Source organism: Perognathus longimembris, chromosome 23, assembly GCF_023159225.1.
Source record: "Perognathus longimembris pacificus isolate PPM17 chromosome 23, ASM2315922v1, whole genome shotgun sequence".
NCBI lineage: Eukaryota > Metazoa > Chordata > Mammalia > Rodentia > Heteromyidae > Perognathus > Perognathus longimembris.
In genome coordinates this window covers 26,186,381-26,213,697 of record NC_063183.1, presented here as the reverse complement: position 1 = coordinate 26,213,697, position 27,317 = coordinate 26,186,381, and the positions used below count along the sequence as shown (strand labels likewise).

Genomic DNA, 27,317 nt, shown 5'->3' with positions numbered 1-27,317 from the left:
GCCAGTGGCTCACATCTGTAATCCTAATGGTCAGGAGCTGAGATCGGATGATAGAGGTTCAAAGCCAGCCTAGGCTGAAAAATTTGTGAGATTCTTAACTTCAATTAACCACCAAAAAGGTAGAAGTGGAGCTGTGGTTCATGTAGTAGAGAACCAGCTTTGATTGAAGAAAGTAAGCAACAATGCCTAGGCTCTGAGTTCATGCTCCAGTACTGGCATGGTGCGCGCACACACAAAAGGAAGGAACGGAGGGAGGGAGGTGAGAAGAAGAAGAAAGAAAGAAAGAAAGAAAAGAAAGAAAGAAAGAAAGAAAGAAAGAAAAGAAAGAAAGAAAGAAAGAAGGAAGGAAGGAAGGAAGGAAGGAAGGAAGGAAGGAAGGAAGGAAGGAAGGAAGGAAGGAAGGAAGGAAGGAAGGAAGGAAGGGAAAGAGAGAAAGAAAAGGAAAGAAAGAGGGAGGGAGGGAGGAAGGAGGGAAGGGAGGGAGGGGAGGGGAGAAAGATGATCTTGGATGTTGTATCAATTAAGGTTGCAAAACTTTATATAATTTTATTTCTCTAGAGTTTTAATGTAAGATGGCAGAGTTCTGAAATGAGTATTTTTAGGCACTGAAGTTCTTTAAGATTCCTGTAAAGATTATTTTTGGAACTAGGTCTCACTTTATAAGAACAGCTTTAATGTGCACACCATGTAAAATTACTATTTCCACCTACAGTTAGCTAGTGATATTTGTAGATATATTACAAAATTTTAATTAAGTAAATAATCAAAGGTAGAACAGAATCACCACCTAAAAAAGGATCATTGACTATGATCATTGCAAAAATTTGTTGGATTACTATGAAATTCCTACTTTTTTTTCTTTTACTTAATTCTTCATTTTTGCTGGTCCCAGGGCTTGAACTCGGGGCCTGGGCACTGTCCTCGAGCCTCTCTGTGTTCAAGGCTAATGTTCTACCCACTTGAGGAACAGCACTACTACTGAGTAGTTTTTCTGAGTAGTTTATTGGAAATAAGAGTCTCATGGACTTTCCTGCCAGTGCTGGCTTTGAATCTTGATCCTCAGATCTCAGCCTCCTGAGTAGCGAGGATTACAGGCATGAGCCACTGGCTTTTACTTAATTCTTAAAATTTGTTTTGTAATTGTTACTACAGATCTATCTTGTTTAACACAAAGTCTGAGATGTTTTTTAAATTACTGGCCCCAAAGTCAGTCAGCTAATCACTGACAGGATCAAGATTCAAATCAAGGAAGACCTTCTGACTCCAAAATGCTTGGATGGCCAAGTCTGGTGGTGCCGGCCTGTTATTACAGCAGTCATGAGGCTGAGAGTAGGAGGATAGAGAGTTGGAGGCAAGAATTTCTCTTTAGCCCAGACCTTTCCAATGAACTTCAGAGCCCCAGACCTGATAACCATTTACTAACACTCTTTATATATCTGGTAGGCATCTTAAGTTTAACAAGTCCCAACACAGAACTTGTACCCCATCTTCTTTGAAATACATTTCTTCTGAAAAAAAAAAAAGAGGGTGAAATAATTTTGAAACACACACCGGCAATTGTATATGTAAACATCATAAGGAGCCTCAATGAAAGCTAATCAATAAGTGGGTGGGGGAAGGGCAGGGGAAGAGAAACAGGCTCTGTGGGAGGTGGGTACTAGAGGGAGGGGTTGGGTTAAGGAAGATGGAAGAGAATGAGTATGACTGAAACAGAGAGCTTGCTGGGACATATTGTAAATGTGAGTAGACGCATAATGAAAAATCAACCTAAGCTAATAAATGCATGAACAAATGAGTGAATGAATGAATGAGTCAATGAGTGAATCTCTTTAGTAGCACCTCCTTTTAAAAACAAGCACCCTCGGGCTGGGGATATGGCCTAGTGGCAAGAGACCTTGCCTCGTATACATGAGGCCCTGGGTTCGATTCCCCAGCACCACATATACAGAAAATGGCCAGAAGTGGCACTGTGGCTCAAGTGGCAGAGTGCCAGCCTTGAGCAAAAGGAAGCCAGGGACAGTGCTCAGGCCCTGAGTCCAAGCCACAGGACTGGCCAAAAAAAAAAAAAAAAAAGAACAAGAAAACAAGCACCTCCAGCAGGCTCCTCTCCCTTGTGTCAGGAAACCATAGCAGCAATGCTGAGCTACATTCAGTCTCCCCTCTCCACCACCCCCTTCTTCCTCCATCCCCACCCAAGTCCTTGGCACTGCTCCTGCTCTGCTGCTAGCAACACTCTTGGTCAAGCTTTCCCTTGCCAGTCTCTATTCAGCAGCCTCAGTGATCTTTTCTGAAATGAAAAAAAAAAAAAAAAAAGAAGAAGTCTGGGGCTGGGGATATGGCCTAGTGGCAAGAGTGCTTGCCTCGTATACATGAGGCCCCTGGGTTCGATTCCCCAGCACCACATATACAGAAAATGGCCAGAAGTGGCGCTGTGGCTCAAGGGGCAGAGTGCTAGCCTTGCGCAAGAAGAAGCCAGGGACAGTGCTCAGGCTCTGAGTTCAAGCCCCAGGACTGGCAAAAAAAAAAAAAAAAAAAGTCTGGTGATGTCTCACTTGACTTAGAGCTTGGAGAATTTGGCACCTGTGTTCAGGAGATCTGGCCTCATCTTCTGACATTTACTACGCTACCATTGTTCAAGCCAACCACAAATAAAATGTGTGTGACTCATAGGAACTAGAGTTTCTACAGATTTAAACTAAATGTGAAGGAATAACATGGTAAGACAGAAGTTCGGGCATGAAAGAAGCCATAGAAGAGAATGATAAATAATTTAATTCACTGTTGACTCTAAGACTGAGTGGAAACAGTAGCTCAGTCAGTCAAAAATTTAAAGCTGACTTGCCCAAATGAAACAGCATTTCCTGACAGGGGGTTGCTGAACATGTATAGACCTGAAGAAACCTGGGTCACTAACACTGACATGCTTTTGTATCACCTAGGATACCTGTCCCTCTGCCCCAAAGCTCTGGGGACCTCTACACTTTTGATCAGGCAACCCCATTAAAACTATTTTACCAAAACTCACAAATTATGCTTTGCAGCACCGATATTTTCAATGATTTATTACAGGTTAGGCAACAAGACTACAGTGTTTGTTATATTTAAAAGCACAAACAGGGATGGGCAGAGGTGGCTCAAGCCTTCAATCCTAGCTACTCAGGAGACTGAGATCTCATTTGGAAGACTTTTGTAGAAAAGTCTATGAGCAAGCTGTGCACCAATGGCTCATGCCTGTATTCCTAGCTACTCAAAAAGCTGAGATCTGAGGATCGAAGTTCAAAACCAGTTGGGGCAGAAAGTCTATGAGATTCTTATCTTCAATTAACTACCAGAAAACCGGAAGTAAAGCTGTGGCTCAAAGTGGTAGAGCACTAGCCTTGAACTGAAGAGTTCAGAGACAGCGCCTAGCCCTGAGTTCAAGTCCAAGGACCAGAAGGAAAGAAAAGAAAAGAAAGAAAGTGGGGAGGGAGGGACCATGAGACTCTCTCTTATCTCCAATTAAGCAACAAAAAAAAGCAGGAAGCAAAGCTGGAGCTCAAGTGGTAGAGCACCAGCCTTAAGAGAAAAAGCTAAGCAAGAGTAAGAAGCCCTGAGTTCAAGCCCCCAGTACCAGAAATAAATAATAAATCAGATGCATGTTACCTGCCCAAAAGAACAGGTACCCCCAGCCACCCTACAGTAAGAGAAGACAGAGGAAATGATGATAGATACCTCCCTGTATGACTGCACCTTGATGATGGGAGGAGAAATGACCAGAATTTAAGCATTGCTTCCCTCCACTGTGGCAGCCCCACGGGTTCAATGGTGTGACTAAAGTTGTAAAGAAAAGCATCTGGATTAAGGTTGAATGGTGGTGGTGGGGCTCTCAGCAGACTGAGGACCTGACAAGACAATGAGGGTCTTAACAAAGATGAAAACTGGGTGCCAGGGGCTGGGAATATGGCCTAGTGGCAAGAGTGCTTGCCTCATATACATGAAGCCCTGGGTTCCATTCCTCAGCACCACATATATAGAAAAGGGCAGAAGTGGCGCTGTGACTCAAGGGTAGAGTGTGAGCCTTGAGCAAAAAGAAGCCAGGGACAGTGCTGAGGCCCTGAGTCCAAGGCCCAGGACTGGCAAAAAACAAAAAACAAAAAAACTGGGTTGTCAGCCTATTTTAGATCCTATAAGCCTTAGAGTTCACCATGTGAGGATGTGAGCTTGTGAGCAAGAGTTATGCCAGCATTTACTTGGAAAGAGAAATGCAGGACAAGCAAGCTGTGCTTCTGCAGAAATTTGTGCCTCTACCTGTTATAGGGATGGCTGGGGAATCCTGGTAGTGACTTGATCACACCACACCACTCCTCCAGCTCAAAAACAGACCTCTCTGGAAGTAAGGACTGTATTCCCCCTGTAATGAGTACTGAAGGACACTGCTCCATTCATCTCCTCTATGGTGGCTTCCCACTTCAAAATTAATTGAGAGTTTATGAATTTTTTTTCACTCACAGCTATAATCCTTGACTACTCAGGAGGCTGAGATCTGAGGATCGCAGTTCAAAGCCAGCCTGGACAGGAAAATCCCCAACTAACCACTCAGAAACTGGAAGTGGAGCCCTAAGTTCAAATGCTAGTACCCTCAAAAAAAAAAAAATGGAGAAGCAATTAGAGATTTCCTCATTAAAAAAAAAAAAGGCCTAAGTAAGGGGCTATGCAGGTTTCCACTGGCTACAATCATTTCCTTAGGAGAAACAGAATATAATCAGAACTCATCAGTAGAATTATATAAGAACATAACTCACTCAGCAAAAACCCAGCTCCTTCAGCAGGATGCTTGGAGAGGAAGTAACTAGACAGCTTTCATATGCTTGTGACCATAAGGGAAAGAGAAGAAGAGACAGGGTGATCTGACAGAAGACAGAAGCTGACCACGTGGAGACAGATAAAAATGAGGCGATCAGGCCTGAGAACTTGGACACAGGAACTGGCGCTTTATTTTCTCCCTCTGCTCTAGACATAAATAACCTAAGAAAACCAAGATTCTGACTCTATCTGTCTTTACTCAGAGGAATGCATACAAGAGACCCTGAAATGAGAGGGAGGAGGTCTTGTGGGCTTTTTGTGAGGGCCTTAAGTCCATTCCTGTTGCTGACAAGAAGAGAGAAAATAGCCAGAGTCTAAAATAGACTCCATATTTGACTCCATCCACTCCAGCCCTCCCTCCATTCCAACAAAGAACCTGCAAAGAAATGTCACCAATTTCTTGTCTTGTCTCCCTTTTTCAAAGAGTATTCTTTCTATTTTATTATTAGAAATATTTTAAGTTTTTGTTTTATATTGTTCTTCTTGCTTTTAATTTCATTTACATGTTTCTGTTGATTTCGTAAACAATTTTTGATCCCATCCATTCCCTCTTCCTCACATTTCTTTCCTGTTTTTTTTTTTATTCAACCTTGTACTTGGCCCTTTCCATGCCTCTTCTTTATTTCACTATGTTATTATGTTTACCTTTATTAATAGTGCACTTCCTAGGTTAGTCTACATTATTTTTACTATTTTCTTTTCCATGGTTGCTGATGGTACAGTAGTTGTCTTTGTTGTTGTTGCAGTTCTGTATCTGGTCTGTTTTGATGTTGTTGCTGTTGCTCTACTTTGTTTTCTTGTCTCTGAGAAGTACAGGGGTTGAACCCTCAAGAAATGGCTGCTCACTTAGGAAAGTTACCATGTCAAAGCTACCATGCATTCCAATTAAGGAACAACAGAACAACACAATGAACTTGAAAAAACAAGGCAGTATGACACCTCACAAATTCCTGACTCTTCAAGAACTGAATCCAGAGATATCCAAAAGGTTGAAACCACCAAGAACTCAAAAGTCTAGTCTTCAAAAATGATCAAAACCTCAAAGAAGATCAAAACAATCTGAAGAATGATTAAAAAATAATTATAAAAGATTAAAGCTGGGCGCCAGTGGCTCACAACTATAATTGTAGCTACTGAGGAGGCCGAGATCTGAGGATCTTGGTTCAAAGCCAGCCCTGGCAGGAAAGCCCATGAGACTCCAATTAACCACCAGAAAACTGGAAGTGGTGCTGTGGCTCAAGTGGAAGAGTGCTAGCCCTGAGTTGAACAGCACCCAAGCCCAGAGTTCAAGACCTATGACCAACCAAAAACAACAATAACAAAAAACCTTGAGGGCTGGGAATATAGCCTAGTAGCAAGAGTGTTTGTCTTGTATACATGAAGCCCTAGGTTCAATTCCTCAGCACCACATATATAGAAAACAGCCAGAAGTGGCACTGTGGCTCAAGTGGCAGAGTGCTAGCCTTGAGCAAAAGGAAGCCAGGGACAGTGCTCAGGCCCTGAGTTCAAGGCCCAGGACTGTAAAAAAAAAAAAAAAAAACAACCAAAAAAAAACCCTTGAGAATGCCAGGGGCTCATGCTTGTAACCCTAGCCACTCCAGAGGCTGAGAGCAGGAGGAGGACAGTTTTCAAGGACAACCTAATCATTTATTATCATCATAACAGTTATCCTTTGACTTTAACTTATTTATTTATTTTTGAGACTGGATTTTACTCTATTGCATGGCTGGTCTCAAACTTGTGGGCTCTAACAATCATATCACATTGGCCTCCCAAGTAGCTTGGACTACAAGCATGCAACACCATAACCTAAGTATCTTCTGATTTCAGGAGTCTCTTCTAAATTAAACATGCTATTTGTGTTTTTGAGTCATAAAACATGGAGAGGCAGAGTTAGATAATGAGGGAACTTTTCATAGTGAAGATATATCTACATCACTACAAATGATTTCCACTTCTAATCAATCTTCAACAAATACTAAATTTCCTAACAGTTTAAACCTAATTGTCTTAAAACTAATGATTTGTAAATGACAAAAACAAAAACAAAAAATGCTAATCTTTAAAAGGAAACTAGGAGTCACTCTGCAAAAGGTTGTCAGGTGATGAATCATTTCTAATGTCTCAAAATGTTTTAAGGGTATTTATTGAATCTGAACACCAGAGTATTTTCACAAATACCACTGGAACGAAGTAGACAATTAAGACTCCTAGAGCATTCACGTTTTCTGTCACATGAGTGAAGGCGCCTGTTTAAAAGAAGTCAGTTGATTTCCACGAGAACTCTGATTAGATCATGGGATATTGAATTCTAGAATAACAAGCTCCCTTTTTAAAACCCAGTACCAGAGGTAGATAGTAGACAGAAACATACATGGACTTGCATATATAGTTTTCATTATAAATTTCTATGTGTGTGCATGACTTAAAAAAAACAAACAAACATCTACATTTCTAACCATGTCACCATGGGATTTGTACCAACCAGATAATTAGACAGCTTTTGCTCAGGGAATTCTGCCAGGATAGTTACCTAAGAGGCAGGTGAATGAACACTATGCCATGTGCTGATGATTGGAATCTCTAAAGCAGGGTACATTACTCTGCAAGTGTCAAGATCTGGCCCTGTGTTTCCTGACACAAAGTTGAGCTCTATGGAGCTCCTCTTACCCCATAGTGCTATGTGCTGTCAAACATCAATTATACATCCTCAGGATATATGAGGCACTGGGCTTTCAGAAACATATACCAGATGGGTACAGATGGTGCACACCTGTAATCCTAGCTACTCAGGAGGCTAAGATCTTGAGGATCCAGGTTTGAAGCCAACCTGGGCAGAAAAGCCTATAAGACTCTTATTCCAGTTAACCACCAAAAAGTCAGAAAGTATAGGTATGGCTCAAGTGGTAGAGTACTAGCTTTGAGGGGGAAAAGCTAAGGACAGTGCCCAAAAGCCCACGAGTTCAAACCTCAGTAGGCAGTGTGCATGCACACACACACACACACACACACACACACACACACACACACACACAATAAGCCACTAGATCCAGCTCCAATTTACAAAGCAACACAATAAACTATCCTGTAGTAATATATCCAACAAAAAAAACAGACGAAATCCTACAGGAAAAAATTCAGTTTCTTCAGCAAAGATTACTTTCATGGAAAAAAAAAAAAAAGAAAACCAGTGAATTTACAGGGTACCTAAAAAAAAGTTACAATATCTAAATGCTGATTCAAATGAAGTAAAAATGCTTTCGACCTTTATGAGGTATTTGGAAAGGCAATACTAACTTAATACTTAATGATATTAAGAAAATCACTATGAATATTTTTAGGTATGGTAACGGCGCTGTGGTACTTTTTGAACTGCAAATGTTGGAGAACTCTAACAGGGGACCCCTAAGACTGTGCAGGTTTAGTGACTGAGTATGAGGGCTCATAGGACCAAACACACAGCAGTACCCATGGCTGAGAGGAGCCAGAAGAAAACAGCCACACAACAAAGGGAAGCACCATGGAGATATGTCCAGAAGAGACAAGGCACCAGCTCCGGGAGTCCTCTCTCATTGGACCCACGCAGAATGGGCAAGTTGAGACAATGCTTTCTTCCTGACGCTTCCTAGAGACTCACTGCCCTGGTGTTTTTATTGGAGGCTGGTTACACAGGCACATTCTGTCCAGCACAGGCCAAGATTGCAGCCTTCTAGAAGGAAAACAGGTGTTCAGCACAAACAATATGGCTGGGACACAAAGCTTAGGCACTCTGCCCAATCCCATGTTCCCAGAAGCCAGCCAAAGGCCAGTCTTATAAACAGCTCTAGGGACGCTGAGGCAAGAGGATCAGCGTTTAAGGCTAACCTGGGGCTACATATCAATACCCTGTTTCAAAAAGAAGTCAATGAATCTGAATGACTAAGTAACAAGTACATAAAATGAATGGGAAATACCAAGAGAGACAAATAAAATAACAAACAGTAACATGGTAGTGGGTAAGGAGCATGCATGATCTCTAGAGTTAGTTTAAGCTTCTTTTCGAGGCCATGCTTTCTCTCTCCCAAATTCCCTATTAATAAACAGCTTCTCACTGATGTTCCTTAAACTATCATCATACCTAGCTACACTGTATTTCAAAATGATCACCTACCATCTTTCTTTTTCTCTCTCCTCTCACCCTTATCCTCCTACCTAGAGATCTTTCTTGTCTCTCACTTTGATTTTCTACATGGAACTAAAAACCAAACCCTATGCCAGTAAGATCAGCCTGACTAGCTAGAGAAAACAATAAAGGGGAAATACCAGGCTTCTTTTTCTCCTAAATAACCTATTGGGCAACTTTGCCCTGCTAGGTCAAACTTCATTTAAAACAAAAATGTGGCAGCTCTTAAAAACAAAAAACAATTCTGGACAAGCCAGGAATTCATAAAGCTCATGCACTGCTCTCTTGAAAGCTGACACCAGCCAGGTGCGAATGTCTCCTGTCTGTAATCCTCAGTCAGGAGGCTGAGATCTGAGAATTCCAGCCCAGGCAGGAAAGTCTGTGAAACTCTTATCTCCAAGTGACAACCAAAAAGGTGGAAGTGGAGCTGAGTCTTGAGCAAAAAAAGCCCTGAGTTGAAGGAAAGGAGGAAGGGAGGAAGGGAGGGAGGGAAGGAGGGAGGGAGGGAGGGAGGGAGGGAGGGAGGGAGGAAGGAAGGAAGGAAGGAAGGAAGGAAGGAAGGAAGGAAGGAAGGAAGGAAGGAAGGAATCAACAGCAATAGCAGCCTCAGAAGGAAATGCAAATACCACTCTCTTGTCTGAATGATTCAGGCTGAGATCAGAAGCATCAGATGAGGACTGTAACATCAATAGCTTAAAATGGTCTCATGTGAACAATCTCAGTGCCATTTTCTTTCTCTGGTCTCTTGAAAAAAATAAATAGAAAGGAGTAGAGCAAAGCTCTCAAGTTTTTTAATGAGACTGTTATTGCATTAATTATTTGAGATGGTTTCTGTTTCACTAGCATTAATTAGCATGACCTGTCTGCTTTAAGCTCTAGCAGCAGGTGACATCACCACTGCTGTGGGCGTGAAGGCGGGGGAAGAGGAAGCTAGCTGCTTAAGGGGGTCACTAGCTAAAGTGAGGCCCCTCCTGGAAGCTGTTTCAGGCCTCTGGCTACCACTTTCTGCATCCATTCAATCTATGGGAAATTAAGAACTGAAAAACCAATAGCAAGGCCAAATTGAAGAGGAAGACAGGGCTTTTGCTTTGCTTTTGAGACAGATATTACTGTGTTGCTTCTTAGACTGATGGACCATACACTCTGGTCTGAAGTGATCCTCTAAACTCAGCATCCTGAGTGCACACCTGGCTAAAATACAGGAGATGGTTAACTTTGAGAACAAAATTATCATATGAACCTCAGTACAACGTACAGAAGAGTAGAGACTTCAACCCAGTCTATAGATTAGCTAAAAGGCCTTGAGTCAGGTGTCCATGGCTCATGTCTGTAACCATAGCTACTCAGGAGGCTGAGATGTGAGGATTGTGGTTCAAAGCTAACACAGGCAGGAATGTCTGTCTGTAAAACTCTTATCCCCAAGTAACCAGCAAATAAGCAGAAGTGGAGCTGTGGCTCAAGTGGCAGAGCACTAGCCTTGAGAGGAAAAAGTTAAGGGATAGCACCCAGGCCCTGCAGACAAGCTTCAGGAGCAGCATGCAGGCGCATGCACACACACAAAGTTGTTAATTTGGGGAAGGGGGCAGCCTTCAGATCTGAACTAAAAGCCTCAAACTTGTTCTGGGTGCTTGCTTGGCTGGTACTTTACTACTTGAGTCAGTCCTGTCCCAGATGCTTCTCAAATACACCCTCATGAACGCTAGCTCCAAGACAGATGACTTGGATAAGGCCTGCAGGCAGTGACGGAGGAGGCAACTCCTACTTGGTCCACAGATGAGTCTACCTTCCCTGAGACAAGGCACCACTCCAACAAACACCAGCAGACACACCTGTGCCCCAGGGAGAGTGGACAGCTGCTGAAAAACTGGTCCCTTAAGACCACTGCCCCGTTTCCTAGACCTCTTTCAGTCATAAACTTGTAAGAAACATTTAATTATACTTTTTGCAAATGGGGCAAAGAATACTTGAAATACATTGCACATTCTCTTTCAAGCTTAAAAGATCTCTGTCTTAGAGCACAAAGGTCATTTCCCACATTACTTCTCTTAAATCTGTAGGGGAAGGGGTGGGGTTAGACTGGAGCTCAGGACTTCCCCTTGTCAGGCAGGCGCACTCTTACCACTGAGCCACATCTCCAACCTTTTCATGTGTTAGCTATTATTAATTAGTGTGTGTGAGTGTGTATGTGTGTGTATATGTGTTACACGTGTGCGCATGCACGCGTGTGCCAGACCTGGTGCTTGAATTCAGGACCTGGGGCACTGTCCCTGAGCCTTTTTGCTTAAAGCCAGTGTTCTACCACTTTGCACCACAGCTCCATTTCCAGATTTTTTGATAATTATTTGGAGATAATCTCGCAGGCTCTCCTGCTAGGGCAGGCTTTGAACCATGATCTTTAGATCTTGGCCTCCTGAGTAGCTGGGATTATAGGCAGGAGCCGCCAGCTACTGGCTTGTGCTGGTTACTTTTGAGATATGGTCGCCATTCCTGTCCAGGGATGCACCTAGACCACAATGTGTATATTTCAGGATTCCCATGGTAGCTAGGATGACAGGCAAGCACCACCATACCCAGCTCTCCCTTGAGAAGGGAGTCTCCTGAACATTTCTCTCACCTGGCCTGGAACAACAATTCCGACTTCCAAATAGCTATGATGACAGGCACAAGCCACCAAGACATGGCTTTCTAAAAGAACACACAAAGGCTGTTGGGCCTCTTCAGTTTAAAGGCAAACTTCAAAAAAAAAATCAGAAGTAATTATCATAAGGAACTGGTTGAGTAGCATATGACTAATTGCTGCAATATAATACTCTGAAGCCATTAAAATGTAGTATAAAAGTCAAGCATGATGGCACATGCCTACAATCCCAGCACTTGAGGAGGCTGAGGTAGGAGGATTGTGAGTTTGAGGCCAGCCTAGTCTACACAGTGACAAACTATCTCAAAACAAAAATATGTCGAATGATATGCAGGGCCATGTGAAAATCTTCACAAGAGTCTACTTTGAAAAAAGTCTGGCTGCAAAATAGTATGCATAAAACAAACCATTTTGGTAAAGCAAATATGCACAGATAAAAAGAGACTAGATCCTCTATGTACATCATCTTTATAATAACGAAGAATTTTTTTTTTTTTTTTTTTTTTTTTTTTTTTTTGCCAGTCCTGGGCCTTGGACTCAGGGCCTGAGCACGGTCCCTGGCTTCTTCCCGCTCAAGGCTAGCACTCTGCCACTTGAGCCACAGCGCCGCTTCTGGCCGTTTTCTGTATATGTGGTGCTGGGGAATCGAACCTAGGGCCTCGTGTATCCGAGGCAGGCACTCTTGCCACTAGGCTATATCCCCAGCCCACGAAGAATTTTTTTTAAAAAGAGACTAGATGGACATAAACCTGAAGATGGATACATAGGCTCTCTGATGTTAATGAACTTCCAGTCAATTCTTTCTTCTGCATTTCTGAATCTTCCTCTTCTGCATTGGACACTTACCATATTTCCACTATTTTTGCAATGTGTTCTTTTTTTTTTAAGGAAATATCTTCCAAAGTCATTCTGCAAGTCATTTCCACCTATTATTAGTAAAGGCAATGGAAAATCTTCCACCATAGCAGCCTCTCAGTTACGTTTTTGTCTACAGAAGGCAGTTTTTCCAGTTGCCTTTAAAAATAGCAAAATGAATTCCTGTATCATGCACCAGGTCTTCTCACATATTCTATTAAAGTGAAATATTAAGGAAAACTGTAGGCAGGCCACTGGTGGCTCTCGCCTGTAATCCCAGCTACTCAGGGGTTTGAGATCTGAGGATCATGATTTGAAGTATAAAAGCTAAGGGACAGCACCCAGGCCCTGAGTTCAACCCCCAGTACCAGCACATGCACACACAAAAATAAGCAAATAAATAAAATTGTAACCCAATCATTCCTTCTGGCCCAGATCCTTCAAGGAGAAAAAGAATAAGAACTTAGCAGAGGGGCTGGGGATATAGCCTAGTGGCAAGAGTGCCTGCCTCGGTATACCCGAGGCCCTAGGTTCGATTCCCCAGCACCACATATACAGAAAACGGCCAGAAGCGGCACTGTGGCTCAAGTGTCAGAGTGCTAGCCTTGAGCAAAAGGAAGCCAGGGACGGTGCTCAGGCCCTGAGTCCAAGACCCAGGACTGGCCAAAAAAAAAAAAAAAAGAACTTAGCAGAGGATCACAAAGGCTCAATAGCTATGTGAATATGATCATATAAAATGATGTTTATTGAAATGAACTCCAAGAAATGAGGGGAGGAAAAAAAAGAATGAGTAAGAGGCACAATGCTAAAACTGATGAGAAAAAAAAGTTTAAGTCTCTAGAAGATTACTTTTTTTTTTTTTTTTGCCAGTCCTGGGCCTTGGACTCAGGACCTGGCTTTTTGCTCAAGGCCAGCACTCTGCCACTTGAGCCACAGCACCACTTCTGGCCATTTTCTGTATATGCGGTGCTGGGGAATTGAACCCAGGGCTTCATGTATTCAAGGCAAGCACTCTTGCCACTAGGCCATATCCCCAGCCCCAGATTACATTTTTTAATGAATCTTTATATCTCCCCTTCAAAAACAGTTCTCAAAACAGAGTAAAGGTATTGAATAGCAGAATATATCTCCCAGAAGTGGGACATCTGGTCACCCTAACCCTGAAGCAATGCATATAGAAAGTGCTACTTTTAAAATAAAATGAATGTGAGCATCCTGCACAGTATATAAATGGGAAGTCAAAGCCAGGCACCAGTGGTTCATGCCTGCATTCCTAGCTACTCAGGAGGCTGAGATTTGAGAATCGTAGTTTGAAGCAAGCCCAGGCAGGAAAGCCTGTGAGAATCTTATCTCCAATTAACTGTCAAAAAAATTTTTTTTAAGTGGAGCTGTGCCAGAACCAGCACAAAACAAACAAATAAATAAGTGCCAATTCATCCCAGGGAGACTCAGGTTCTAATGCCCAAAACTGATTAGAATACGATTCATCTACAAAGATGTTCATCATGGCACATGACTTATAATAGTGAATATAAGATGTTGGAATGCTATGCATCAATAAAAAAGTATTTCATTGGATATTTAAGCATAAAAAGAAATCTCACGGGGCTGGGGATATAGCCTAGCGGCAAGAGTGCCTGCCTCGGATACACGAGGCCCTAGGTTCGATTCCCCAGCACCACATATACAGAAAACGGCCAGAAGCGGCGCTGTGGCTCAAGTGGCAGAGTGCTAGCCTTAGCGGGAAGAAGCCAGGGACAGTGCTCAGGCCCTGAGTCCAAGGCCCAGGACTGGCAAAAAAAAAAAAAAAAAAAAAAAAAGAAGAAATCTCACAATATATATTGTCTTCAATCATTAAAGAATTATTTAATAAGGAAATATGTCACATTTTCTTCCTTTTCCTTTTTAATATATTTCATCTGTATTAAATATAATTATTAATTATAAAATTGTTAATATATAACTTATTAAATATTATATTTTTGGCCAGGCATGGGAGGCGGAGATGGAGGTATCATAGGCAAAAGTAAAATCTGATCTGAAAAATACCTGAAAGCAAAAAAGGGCTCTATGCATGGCTCAGTGATAAGGCACAAGACCCTGAATTCAAACTCCACTATTACCCACCAAAAAATAAATAATTAAAAACCCATCACCATCATCTACATAGATGAAATACCTACACTAAATCAGAGGTGGTGATGTCACTCAGTAATATAATTCTACATGGAAGGAAGATCTAACTAGTCTAGCCTAACTAGATTAAAAACTAGTAGCATATATAAAAATATTAGTTTGAAATACATGTGCTCACATGCACAGAAAATGACTTCTTCAAGTCAAAAAAAGTACTTCCTTTTAAGATATCAAACCCACTGGTGGTGAAGCAGAAGAACATGGATTTGAGGAAATAAAATATACTACTAGCTGAATGCCAGTGGATCACACCTGTAATACTAAATACTGAAGAGGCTGAGATGAGAAGATCATGGTTCAAAGCCAGTCCAGGCAGGAAAGACTGAAACTCTTACCTCCCATTAACTACCATTAAGCTGGAAGTGAAACCGTTGCTCAAGTGATAGGGTGCTAATCTTTAGCACAAATGCTCAGGGACAATGCCTACACCTGAGTACAAGCCAAAAGAACACACACACACACACCCACACACACACACTTTAAGTTTGAGTTATAGAGTAGCAATTCACTTATTAGCAATGTATTTCATTCCAAGCTAGCTAGAGGCGAGAACAGAGGAAAGACCACTTGCAAATATGAACGGGAGTGAAGGAGTCACTTGGACAGTCAAATAAATAAGAAATGTGACTTCCAGGCACTGGTGGCTCACACCTGTAATCCTAGCTACTCAGGAGGCTGAGATCTGAGGATTGCGATTCAGAGCCAGCCTAGATAGGAAAGTTCATGAGACTCTATCTCCAATTATCCAGCAAAAAGATGGAAGTGGAGCTGTTGCTTAAGTGGTAGAGCACCACCCTTGAGAGGAAAAAGCCAAGCAAGAGCATGAGGTCCTGAGTTCAAGCCCCAGTCCTGGCACAAAAAAACAACAACAACAAACAAACAAAACTTCTCTAGAGGGCAGATACCTTAGGTCTTCCTGGTTATGCAAAACTCCCCCATTCTGCTCATAGATTAGAAAAGGAGGAGCGGAATGCAGCACCATCATTTGATTGGGGTTGGTCTTGGAGGGAGGGCATTGGGGACTGACTGTCAGCTATGCCATGTCTTCCGGAGCATCTGGGTTAAGCACTGACTTGACACTTCCCTTACTCCTCCCCCACTGCCCACAAGAGGTTGTGAAAGGGGAGGGTGTATGACTCCAAGAACTCTTCCTTCAGCCCAGGGCTGTCTGATCATGTGATCTGCAGATGTTTGGCTGCCTCTTCACCCCAAAACAGCTGTTCTGAGGATAAAACCAATGCCAGCCAGCACATGAAAGGCAGTGCCAGACAGCCCCTAAAGACCACATCTGAGCTTTGGATCCAACCAGGCCTAGACTTGCAGGTCATGCAGGTCTGGCTTCCAGTCACTTCCAACTGAAACAACTCTAGCTGGTAAACTGTTCAATATTATCAAAGAAAGGTGTTCAGATTCACTGGGGTCTTGAGTATTTACGAAGTACAACTAGGCAGATACAATAACTTGCAAACCTGAAGTGATATATTTTTGTAAATATAAAACTTTACATGTACAGTAGAAATTCAATGAAAGCAGCATGCATTTATTTATTCCAAGATCTGACAAGTATCTTATCTCAGCTAACCTGAGGTAGATAAATATCTACTATTCCTTTTTTATGCCTGAACTAGAACTTGAAGTATAAAGTCTCAAGCTGTCATTTAGCTTTTTCTCTCAAGGCTGGTACTCTATCATTGGACACAACTCCACTTCCCCACTTTTGACTGGTTAATTGAATAAGAGCCTCTCAGATTTGTCTGCTCAGACTGGCTACCAACTGCAATTCTCACATCTCAGCCTCCTGAGCAGTTAGGATTACAGGCCTAAGCTCCAGTGCCATGCTAACATCCACTATTGCTTCTTCTTCATCTTCCTAAACTACACAGTTCTACCCTTTATTTTTTTATTTAACATTTTTGCCACTTTCCTGCCCTGATTGTTTTGTTTCTCCTGTGCTGAAATTTCCCTAGCAGTAATATGTTCATCAAAAAATAGAAACCATAACCATACACCAGGATTTCTAGCCACCATGCTTGTTTTTGTAAAGTGACCAAAGACACACAAAAGCCTTACTTTGTGTGCCCATGCTCATATTTCCTCCTCCCCCCCCCTCCTTTTTTTATGCTAGTCCTAAAGCTTGAACTCAGGACCTGGGTGCTGTCCTTGGATGGAGGTATGGTTCAGAAGTAGAGCACCTAGCAGAGGTCCTGAGTTTTTGAACCCAGTGTCAAAAAAAAAAAAAAAAAAAAGCCCAAAAACCATAAGCTGGGCACCAATGCATCATGCCTGTAATCCTATATACTCAATAAGTGTGGCAGGGAAATATGAAATAAATCACCTAAAATCCAGCCAGGCACCATTACTTCATGCCTGTAATCCTAACTGTTCAGGTGGCTGAGATCTAAAGATCACATTTTGAAGCCAGTTCAGGCAGAAAAGCTTGTGAGATGTTTATCTCCAAAGAACCAGCAAAAAGTCAAAAGGGGAGCTGTGGTTCAAATGGTAGAGAACCAGCTTTGAGCAAAAAAGCTATGGGACAAAAACAAAAAAAAGCTAAAAGTGCCAGGAAGGTTGAAACTGTCTGTCTAGCAGTAGCACTCCCTTTAGAACTAGAACTTCGTTCTCGTAACCATTAGATGACATAGGGATCATTCACCATTCAAGAGATTGTAACACATTTCAAAAGCAGCCAAGCGTTGGTGGTTGAGGCTCCTTGGGAGAATGAGATAGGGAAGATCATGGTTTAGGCTAGCCCAGGCCCTCTCCCCGCCAAAAAAAAAAAAAAAAAGTTTATGACAACTGCTGGACAGTGATGCTTCACTAGCTTCACTAGGAGGCTTAAGTAGACAGATTACATGCAGTCCAGGTGAGCATCTGAAGAAGTAGAGACTCTATTTCAAAAGTAGGGTGCAAAAAACAAGCCAGGGGCTGGTAGCTCACATCTGCAATCCTTTCTACTCAGGAGGCTGAGATTTGAGGATTGAGGTTTGAAGCCAGCTCAGGCAGCAAAGTCCATGAGTCTCTTATCTCCAATTAACTACCAAAAAGCTAGAAGTGGAAACTCAAATGGTAGAGTGCTAGACTTGTTGGGCAGGGGTCGGTGGAGAAGGAAAGGAAGAGCATAATGCCTGAGTTCAAGAAAAGAAACTGAACAGTTTCCTGCCCTTATTGCAACAGGAGTAAATTGACATTACATATCAAAATCTGCCTTTAAGGTCTCGAGACACTTTTTTTTTTTTTTTTTTTTTTGGCCAATCCTGGGCCTTGGACTCAGGACCTGAGCACTGTCCCTGGCTTCTTTTTGCTCAAGGCTAGCACTCTGCCACTTGAGCCACAGCGCCACTTCTGGCCGTTTCTGTATATGTGGTGCTGGGGAATCGAACCCAGGGCCTCATGTATACGAGGCAAGCTCTCTTGCCACTAGGCCATATCCCCAGCCCCAAGACACTTTTTTTTAAGGGCACTTTTCAGATTTGCCCATAATGCTGAATACTGTCATGGCGTGTCACCAATCCATGCTTTGTTGTAATCTACCTCCAGAACTTCCTCCCCTGTGCCCTCTGCAAGGGGAAGATTGGCTTGCTTACTACTTCTAATGATTTCCCTGTTCTTCTAGTAGTCACTATTCCAGTCCATTGGAATTGTTCCAATCTTGCCTTCACCTAGACCCACTCCCTAACATCTATTAATAAATCCTAGCCCAGCTGTCCATTGGTTGCAGTAACAGCAAATTATCTACGTACGCCCTTGGAGAAGTCTCGGTGGGGCAAGAGTATAAGAAACAGAAGGGGGGGGGGGCTGGGAATATGGCCTAGTGGCAAGTGTGCTTGCCTCCTATCCATGAAGCCCTAGGTTTGATTCTTCAGCACCACATATACAGAAAAGGCCAGAAGTGGCTCAAGTTGGCAGAGTGCTAGCCTTGAGCAAAAAGAAGCCAGGGACAGTGCTCAGGCCCTGAGTTCAAGGCCCAGGACTGGCAAAAAAAAAAAAAGAAAGAAAGAAAGAAAAGAAACAGAAGGTAAAATGCCTTCAGGGAAAGGATTTTCCATTGTTAGAAACTTTCAGCAGGGTGTAGTAATCCCAGAACTAGGAGCCTGAGGCAGCAGGATTGCAAGTTCTAAACAAGCCTGGGCTACATAGTAAGACCCAATCACAAAAAGCCAAAAGAAAAAAAAAGGGGGGGGGGGGTGAGGAAAGGGAAGGGGAGGAAAGAAAAGATTTAAGAAAAAAGGGCTGGGGGAGAGGCTGCCTGTCAAGCTCAAGAGGGAGGGAAGAGGGAATCACATAAGCATAGTATCTGGCACCAAGGATGCTCAATAAATATTCCTGCCTGTCATTGTGCTGAGCCCATTCACAGAAAGAATCCGCCAATTACCAGACTTTTCCCAAGTACACATGTACTTTAGGGGAAGGCTCCTTCTTAAGCCCCGCCTTCAATCTTGATGACCACACCTGTCTGTCCTTCCAATGAATAACAGGTGAATTGTACTATGATAAAGTCGAAACAGAAGCCCCAGGCCCTTAACAATTAAAAATTGCAACATCTTTTCCATTTTCTTTGCACAAAGTATCTTGGGGAAAATGAAAGGGCAAATCCAACATCCAGTCAATGGGAGAAGCCTACAATTAGCAGCTCTGAGGTTGGACTGCTCACCACTGGTGGGAGGACTCCATAAAGGAAGGAGGAAACAAATGCTTATGGACAATGGGACTTTTACATGAAGATAACCCTGGTACATCAGTAACTACCCCATACATCCACCATGATTACATGGGTTACTATTTGTAAACCAACAGAATAAATAGTACCTGCTAGAGAGTAAGCACTACCTTAACTTAATAAAGTAACTTTCAACCCGTTTCCTGGTGCTGTCATTAGTACATTGAGATGAGATCTATAAGACCTGAAGAAATTACCGTTTATTTTACAGAGAATTTTTAATGGCACATGTCTTAAATCTAGAGTCAGAAGGCACTCCTCCAGAATTCTGGTTTCATGCAAGCTATTCAATTCATGGTTGAAGAAATTAATGATATACCTCACAAATGTACAGAAATTCATAGTTCACAAAAAGCTATCACAACTATAATTAAGTTTGGTCCTCCCGATGGCTTGTAAGGGATGCAGCTAGTGTAATTAACTTTATTTACAGGTAAGAATACTGAACTGGGAGAGTTAAGTGACTTGCCCAAGTTCACACAATAAGGGACCAGGTCTGGGGTAGAATCAGATCCCTTGGTACCCACTCTGGGTGTCTTTCCTCTATGTAGCAACTTGGGTCCTTGGGCTTACTTGGCTCACCGTATTTAAAAGAAGCAATGCAATCAAAGCTGGGTGCCAGTGGCTCATGTCTGTCATCCTAGCTACTAAGGAAACTGAGATCTGAAGATCCTGGTTCAAAGCCAGCCTAGGTAGAAATGTCCATGAGACTCGTTTCTAGTTTAACTGGCCAAGAAGAAAGCTGGAAGTAGAGAGCTGTTGTGGTAGGCTCAAGTGGTAGAGTGCTAGCTAGCTTGGCGTGGAAGAGCTAAGGAACATTGCCCTGGCCTTGAGTTCAAGCCTCAGTACCAGCATATCTATAAATGAATGAATGAATAAAGAAGCGAAGTAATAATTCCAGGATGCTAAGTGCAGATGCTGTTGCAAAGGTGAACTTGAAAAGTTAAGTCGATTGTCTTCTCTGGAATTTGGAAATCATCAATAACTGACACATGTGTCTCGCTATAATACATGTTATTTCTATAAACAACAACAACAACAACACCTCCAGGATGGTACACAATCACATCCCCTCCCCCAAGCAGCTGAGACAAAATTCCACAAGAGTTCTCTGAAGGGGAGAGAGGGAAGGTCTCTGAAGGGGGGAGGGGGGGGCGGCCCGGGAAGGACAGTTCTCCAAAAGATGCCATTGTGCCATTACCAAATCCACACAACACGGGTGTCAGAAAAAGCTACCACTTCCCTTTAAAAACTAACCCCCGCCCAAAGGAAAAGCTCTCCTCAACCCCCTTACACCCCACCCCCACCCCCATCAGGAGAGGGGGGTGAAGCGGGTAACGAGGCTCTGGAGCCCCACACGCGGCGGGCGGCAACACCCGAGGAGCGGCCCACCCGGCCTGAGCATCCCCGGGGCTGCATCCTCCGACCGAGCGCCGCGGCTCAAGGTGACAGTCCCGGGGAATCCGGCCACGCGCCAACCCCAGATGCTATTTGCAGAACGTGTGTCCTCCCACCCCCGTGCGCGGGATCCTCGGGGGGGGGGGGGCCGGGGGGAAACGGCAGGGACGGGCGTGGGACCCCCGGGGACGGGGACGGCGCCCGCTCCCGCCTCCTCCCTCCCGCCGGGATGGTGCCGGGGCCGCGCGGGAGGCCCGGACCCCGCTTCCCGCTCCCCGAGCCCGGCTTGGGGAGTGGGGGCCCACACCCCCTACACCGCCCCCACGCCAGGCCTTTCTCCTCATGGGGGTGGGGGTGGGGAAGGCGGTGCCGGGGTCCGTCTCCCCCACCCCACCCCCCGCCCCACGCCCCGGCTCTCCGCCGGCTCCGCGCGCATCCCTCGGCCCGACGCCCACCGACCTTTGTGTAGAGCTCCGACGCGGCCATGGCGGGGGGTCCCCCTCGCGGGCCCGGGCGCCCCCCAGCCTGGGCGGAGGCCGCACCTCGTTTCTGGGCCGCTCCAGAAGCTGCTCCCCCGGGGGAGGGGAGGGAAGGAGGGGAGGGAGGGGGAGGACCGCGGCCGGCGGGCGGGCGGGCGGGACCGGGCGGGGCGTCAGGCGCGGGCGGCGTGCGGGGTCCTCGCCATCCCTCCCGGGGCTCGTCAGTCCGCGCCGCCCAGCGAGCGCCCCGCGTGCCGGGGCTCCGCGCTCGGGGTCGGAGCCGCCGCCGCCGCCGCCGCCTCCCGCTCCTCCTCCACCTCCTCGGCCGCCTCCGCCTCCTCAGCCGCCGCTGCCGCCCGCGGTGCCGCCGCCGCCGCCGCCGCCGCCGCCGCCCCTGTGCATTGTGGGAGCGGGAGGAGGCTGCGCTCGGCGCGCTGCGGCCGGCGCTCCGGACTGTGCGGGGCGCGCGCCGCCTGCCTCCCACCCGCCGGCCCCGGGGCACCGGCGCGGTCAGCGCGGCCTTCGTCGGCTGTCCAGCATCCCCATTCCCCGTACACACTCCTACCCTGAGGTATGGACACCCCCAAAATGAAAACCCAGTGCAGCACCTCCCTTTCCCTCCCCCCCCCACCCACCACAAGACAGGGGCGGCCGTGGCGCCGGCTGTCCCCGTGTCCGGGTGACCCTCGGGGCGATCCCAAGGAGCCTTTCTGGGAAGAGGCCTCCGGGTGACCTGTGCAATCCAGGAGAGACCTGGAATTCGGGGTGATCACCGAAGCCTCTCACTCCCCACCATCTGGAGAGGGTCAGCTCCTGGGGACCAGAGCAGACTTGATTGCACCATAAAACGAGATGCCCCTAAGGACACTTTTGTTGTTGTTATTATTATTATTATTTAGCTGTACAAAGAGGTCACAATTCCATGAAGTCAGCTTAGGAGTACAGTGCACCTTGGTCAATGTCACCTCCTTTCTTTGTTCTCCCCCATCCCACCCCCACCAAGTCCTTACACTTAAGTTACACAGTTCAGTTTTCACATACTGTATGTACACTGGCTATCTTGACTTTTTTTTTTTTAATAGCCTTTGTGTTTGCAGAGGCAGGGGACCCTTCTGTCCCCTCATCCCCAGAGCTCCTTGGCACTCTTTCTCTCCCATCTGGTGACCCGTCATCTGAAAATAGCAGATGATTTCAGTAGAAATACATAGTTTGACCCAGAGTGAAAAGAAAGCCAAAGCCTTCATGGATTTAAAATTCTCTCTGTACTTCAAACACAGGAAAGCGGGGGGCTTTGTGTTATGGGAAACTTAGGGCAGCTCAACTGGCCTCCATTCTTGTGTCAGGTAAGAGAAGAATTAAGGCAAGCCCGTGAATATAATAAAGGTGTGTTAGAAGAGATATATGGCAGAGCAAGAACCTGTGGCATATACATGCCTCTGGAAGGACAGCACTTCAAGCCAATCTCAGCCATCTCGTGCCATGTCTGGGATTACAGTTTTGGCCTTGGGTTAAATAGGGAGAATTAGGGTCCTTGAAGGTGCTTTCTGTTCGGTGGTTCTCCTGTTTCCTGTAAAGTCAATGTCAAAGATTTAGTGCCCCAGTCTTATTTCTTTTGTCTTTCTTTCTTCTTGCTTTGTAGCCCCCTGCCCCCATTTCATTGTCTCACTGACCTGCTCGCTTTCTTTTTTTTCCTCATCATTTCCATCCCCAACTCTATGCTATCCTCTCATCCCTCCCCTCCCACACTTTCACATCATCATCCATGCTTTCAGTCATCTTCGGCCTCAGCCTCTAGAATGCTGAGATTATAGGCTTGTACCTCCATGCCCAGCTCTGGGACAGTTTCTGAGTTCAAGAATGCAGCCTTGTTTAGGTGTACGCTTGTTTGAGAATATGGGTTGGAAGGAAGATTGTTTTCTGAAGAGTTGTGTTAGTCTTTACTCTTGAACTCAGCCCTCTTTTCTTGCTCACTGGCCTATAAGCTCAGACATGCCAGAAGGATAATGGCCTCAAGGATCCAAAGCCCTACAGAATTCTCTCTGCTTCCAGTTCTAAAGCCAACTCTCTGCTTCTAGTTCTAAAGCCAAATCTCTTTTTTTTGGCCAGTCCTGGGCCTTGGACTCAGGGCCTGAGCACTGTCCCTGGCTTCTTCCCGCTCAAGGCTAGCACTCTGCCACTTGAGCCACAGTGCCGCTTCTGGCCGTTTTCTGTATATGTGGTGCTGGGGAATCGAACCTAGGGCCTCGTGTATCCGAGGCAGGCACTCTTGCCACTAGGCTATATCCCCAGCCCCTAAAGCCAAATCTCTTGATGTTTCTGGGTCCCACCCTTTCTTTACCCAGGAATGAAAAGAGAGAACATATGTAGTTATGACCAGAACATAAAAAGCTAGACTGCGCTGAGATGTCAACCCTTTCAGAAAGGAGCCACCTTGCCTTGCACAGAGTACTGTATTCTTTGATGATGATGATGATGATGATGATGATGATGATGATGATACACAGAACAGAGTGCTGTTTTCTTGCCCTTCAGATTATACCTACCTACCTGTCAGAGCTGTCCGGAACTACTGTGATAAGCACAAAATGAAACAACAACAAAAATGAGAGTTATCCTAGGTGTGCATACTTCTTTTTTAAAAAGCCAGGAAGAGAATGCAACTGGTATTGTTCTCTCCCAGTTCCCAAACATATAGTCAGCCACTCAAAATATTGGAATCATGGTAAGAAAGTGAGGGGGTGAAAAGGAGTAGTGTTCTCTACCCAGGATCTTACCTTACTTTTGGAAAAAGTGCTAAGTTAAAAGCCAAGACAAACAAACAAAAAAGGGCAGGTATTGGTGGATCATGACTGTCATCTCAACTACTTGGGAAACAAGTAGGAGGACCAATGTCTAGGTCTGCTCAAGCTGAAATGTGAGATCATACTTGGGTTGGGGCCAGGACTCTGGTGGTAGAGCAACTATCTAACAAGCATGAGCCCGTGAGTTCAACCCCTGCCCCCTTAGTACCATAATTAAAAGAAAAAGAAATGTGAGAAAATTAATTTCTGTGATACTTTGTTCTGGCAGCCTAAGTAAACTAATATGTTATATCCTCATTTCTGTAGTGTACTCTTTTGAAAGGTGGCGTTATGAAACCCATGCTTCGAAGTATGGGAATTGGGTGCTAGTGGCTCATGCCTGCAATCCTAGCTACTCAGGAAACTGAGATCCAAAGGATCACAGGTCAAAGCCAACTCGGGCAGAAAAGTTTGTGAGACTCCTCAAATTAACTGGCAAAAAGCTGAACCGGAGGTCTGGCTCAAATGGCAGAAAACCAAACAAGCTTGAGCCCTAAATTTAATTTCTTGTACCATGTGGGAAGTTAGGCTCCACCTTCATATCTTACTTGGAATTCTTCTGCACAGGAGACTTGTCTCATACTACCATACATTCAATGGATATTTAATTTCTACTTTGAGCAATAATCTAGTCTGTTTTCTTCGTTCAAATTGGGGAAGCTTTTGTCACCACCAAGCTCTATTAACTTAACTCCCCTGTCCTTGACAACCCCCCACCATTCCTTTTCCTTGCTGTTTATACAAGGACTTCTTTACTTTCCTACCACTGAGATGTGCCAGGCCTGTCATGTTAATTTCCTCCAGAAGTTCTAGAACCAACTGTTTCTTCAAGGGAGCTTGGACGTTTTTCGTTGGAGAATGGTGGCTCACACCTGTAATCCTAGCTACTCAGGAGGCTGGGATCTGAGGTTCAAAGCCAGCCCAGGCAGGAAAGTCCAGGAGACTCTTACCTCCAATTAACCTCCAGAAAACCGGAAGTGGTGCTGTGGCTCAAAGTGGTAGAGCGCTAGCCTTGAGCTGAAGAGCTCAGGGACAGCACCAAGGCCTGGAGTTCAAGCCCCATGATGGACAAAAATAAATAAATTTTAAAGTGCTTTATTGTTAGGGTCTAGACCTACAGCAACAAAGCAAGGAACCCTAACCCATATAATATACACATTTCTCTAAGTATCTCCTCTACCTCCCAAGTGCTGAGATCATAGGCATTTGCTACTATGTCTGGCTTGAGCTATCTTCTTTTTTTTTTTTTTTTTTTGGCCATGAGCAGTCCCTGGCTTCTTCCCGCTCAAGGCTAGCACTCTGCCACCTGAGCCACAGTGCCCCTTCTGGCCATTTTCCGTATATGTGGTGCTGGGGAGTCGAACCGAGAGCTTCATGTGTAGGAAGCAAGTGCTCTTGCCACTAGGCCATATTCACAGCCCCTTGAGCTATCTTCTTTAATCATCAAAACCAGGACAACTCTCATGTGTGTCGTTGTGGGGTTCCAATGACATGACAAAGTATATTGGAGCCTGAACGATGTTCCTTGCTCCTTGGATCTCTTCATTCCCTCCCTTGCTCTCTCCTGTCTCCTGCATTTGGAGATTTTTTTTTCATACTTCTGGACTGGAGTATTCCCTGAAGGCCCCAGCCTAACTTGGCTAGTGGGGGGCAACGGAGACCTACGAGGTAACACCTATTGGGAAATTTTAGGTCACTGGAAGGGATTATAGGACTCTGGGCCCCTTCTTGTTCTTTTCCAGCCATTAACCTTTTCTCAAGTTGATGATCTCAGGTTTCTCATTGTATCAATAGATGCTCACAATGATCATATCAGACTTTCTTCATGCATTAAAAAGCAAAACCATGGCCTAGTGGCAAGAGTGCTTGCCTTGTATACATGAGGCCCTGGGTTCGATTCCCCAGCACCACATATACAGAAAACGGCCAGAAGTGGCGCTGTGGCTCAAGGGGGCAGAGTGCTAGCCTTGAGCAAGAATAAGCCAGGGACAGTGCTCAGGCCCCAAGTCCAAGCCCCAGGACTGGCAAAAAAAAAAAAAAAAAAGCAAAACCAGCTGGGCACTGGTGGCTCGTCTACAATCCCAGCTACACAGGAGGCTGAGATCTGAGGATGGCGATTTGAAGCCAGCCTTCAGAAAGTTCCCGTGAGACTTTGCTCCAATTAACTACTCAAAAACCGGAATCGGGGGCTGGGAATATGGCCTAGTGGTAAAGGGCTTGCCTCATATACATGAGGCCTTGGGTTCGATTCCTCAGCACCACATATATAGAAAAAGCCAGAAGTGGCGCTGTGGCTCAAGTGGTAGAGTGCTAGCATTGAACAAAAAGAAGCCAGGGACAGTGCTCAGGCCGAGTTCAAGCCCTAGGACTGGCAAAACAAAACAAAAACCACAGAAGTGGAGCTGTGGCTCAAGGTGGCAGAGCTCCAGCCTTGAGCAAAACAACGCTCAGGAATGGCCACCTCTACCTCGAGTTCAAGCCTCACAACCAACAAAAACTAAACTAAAAACAAAAAGCAAAAACCAAAACTTCAAGCAAAAACCAAAACTTCTTACAACCCTTTTTTTTTTTTTGGCCAGTCCTGGGCCTTGGACTCAGGGCCTGAGCACTGTCCCTGGCTTCCTTTTGCTCAAGGCTAGCACTCTGCCACTTGAGCCACAGCGCCACTTCTGGCCGTTTTCTGTATATGTGGTGCTGGGGAATCGAACCCAGGGCCTCATGTATACGAGGCAAGCACTCTTGCCACTAGGCCATATCCCCAGCCCCCAAAGTATTTTCTTGTGCCCATCTCAGTCAGTAGTGGGATCCCTTTCCTAATGTAACTCTAGTCACTCCTTTCTCTTAAATCTCTATGCTCTATTGCTTTCTCCACAAGCCATGCAGCTCAGTTATGCTGCAAACTGCTATCTTCACGCTGGCATGCTTTCCTCCCTTTGCTTCTGACACATGTACAGGCCCATCTCCCATGGGAATATACTGCCAGCATCTGGCAATGTTGTAACAATATACTCAGGAGTAATTACATGTGAAGCATGTTGCTGAGGACTGAACCCAGGGCCTGCTGTATGCCAGACAAGCACTCCAACACTGAACTGCGTCTCCTGCCCTTGACAGGGTCTAAATATGCTAGAATATAAACTTGACAGGACCATTACTACATATAACCATGTTATCCAGATCTCAGCCTTCT

The 27,317-nt window shown here is 44.9% G+C and overlaps 1 protein-coding gene across 4 annotated transcripts in view; it reads right to left on the bottom strand.

Annotated features, from left to right (window-relative positions):
• The window catches only part of Myo5a (myosin VA), a 105,726-nt gene extending 84,248 nt beyond the window's left edge, over nucleotides 1-21,478 (bottom strand). For 2 of the 4 annotated variants that reach the window (XM_048332143.1, XM_048332144.1), the window contains exon 1: nucleotides 21,268-21,477. In XM_048332143.1, the coding sequence (XP_048188100.1) occupies nucleotides 21,268-21,294 (27 nt within the window). In that variant the 5' untranslated portion in view covers nucleotides 21,295-21,477. Of the gene's footprint in view, nucleotides 1-21,267 lie in introns of all 4 variants that reach the window. The other 2 variants (XM_048332141.1, XM_048332145.1) reach the window with 2 other exon arrangements.
• Between the last annotated feature and the right edge of the window lie 5,839 nt (nucleotides 21,479-27,317).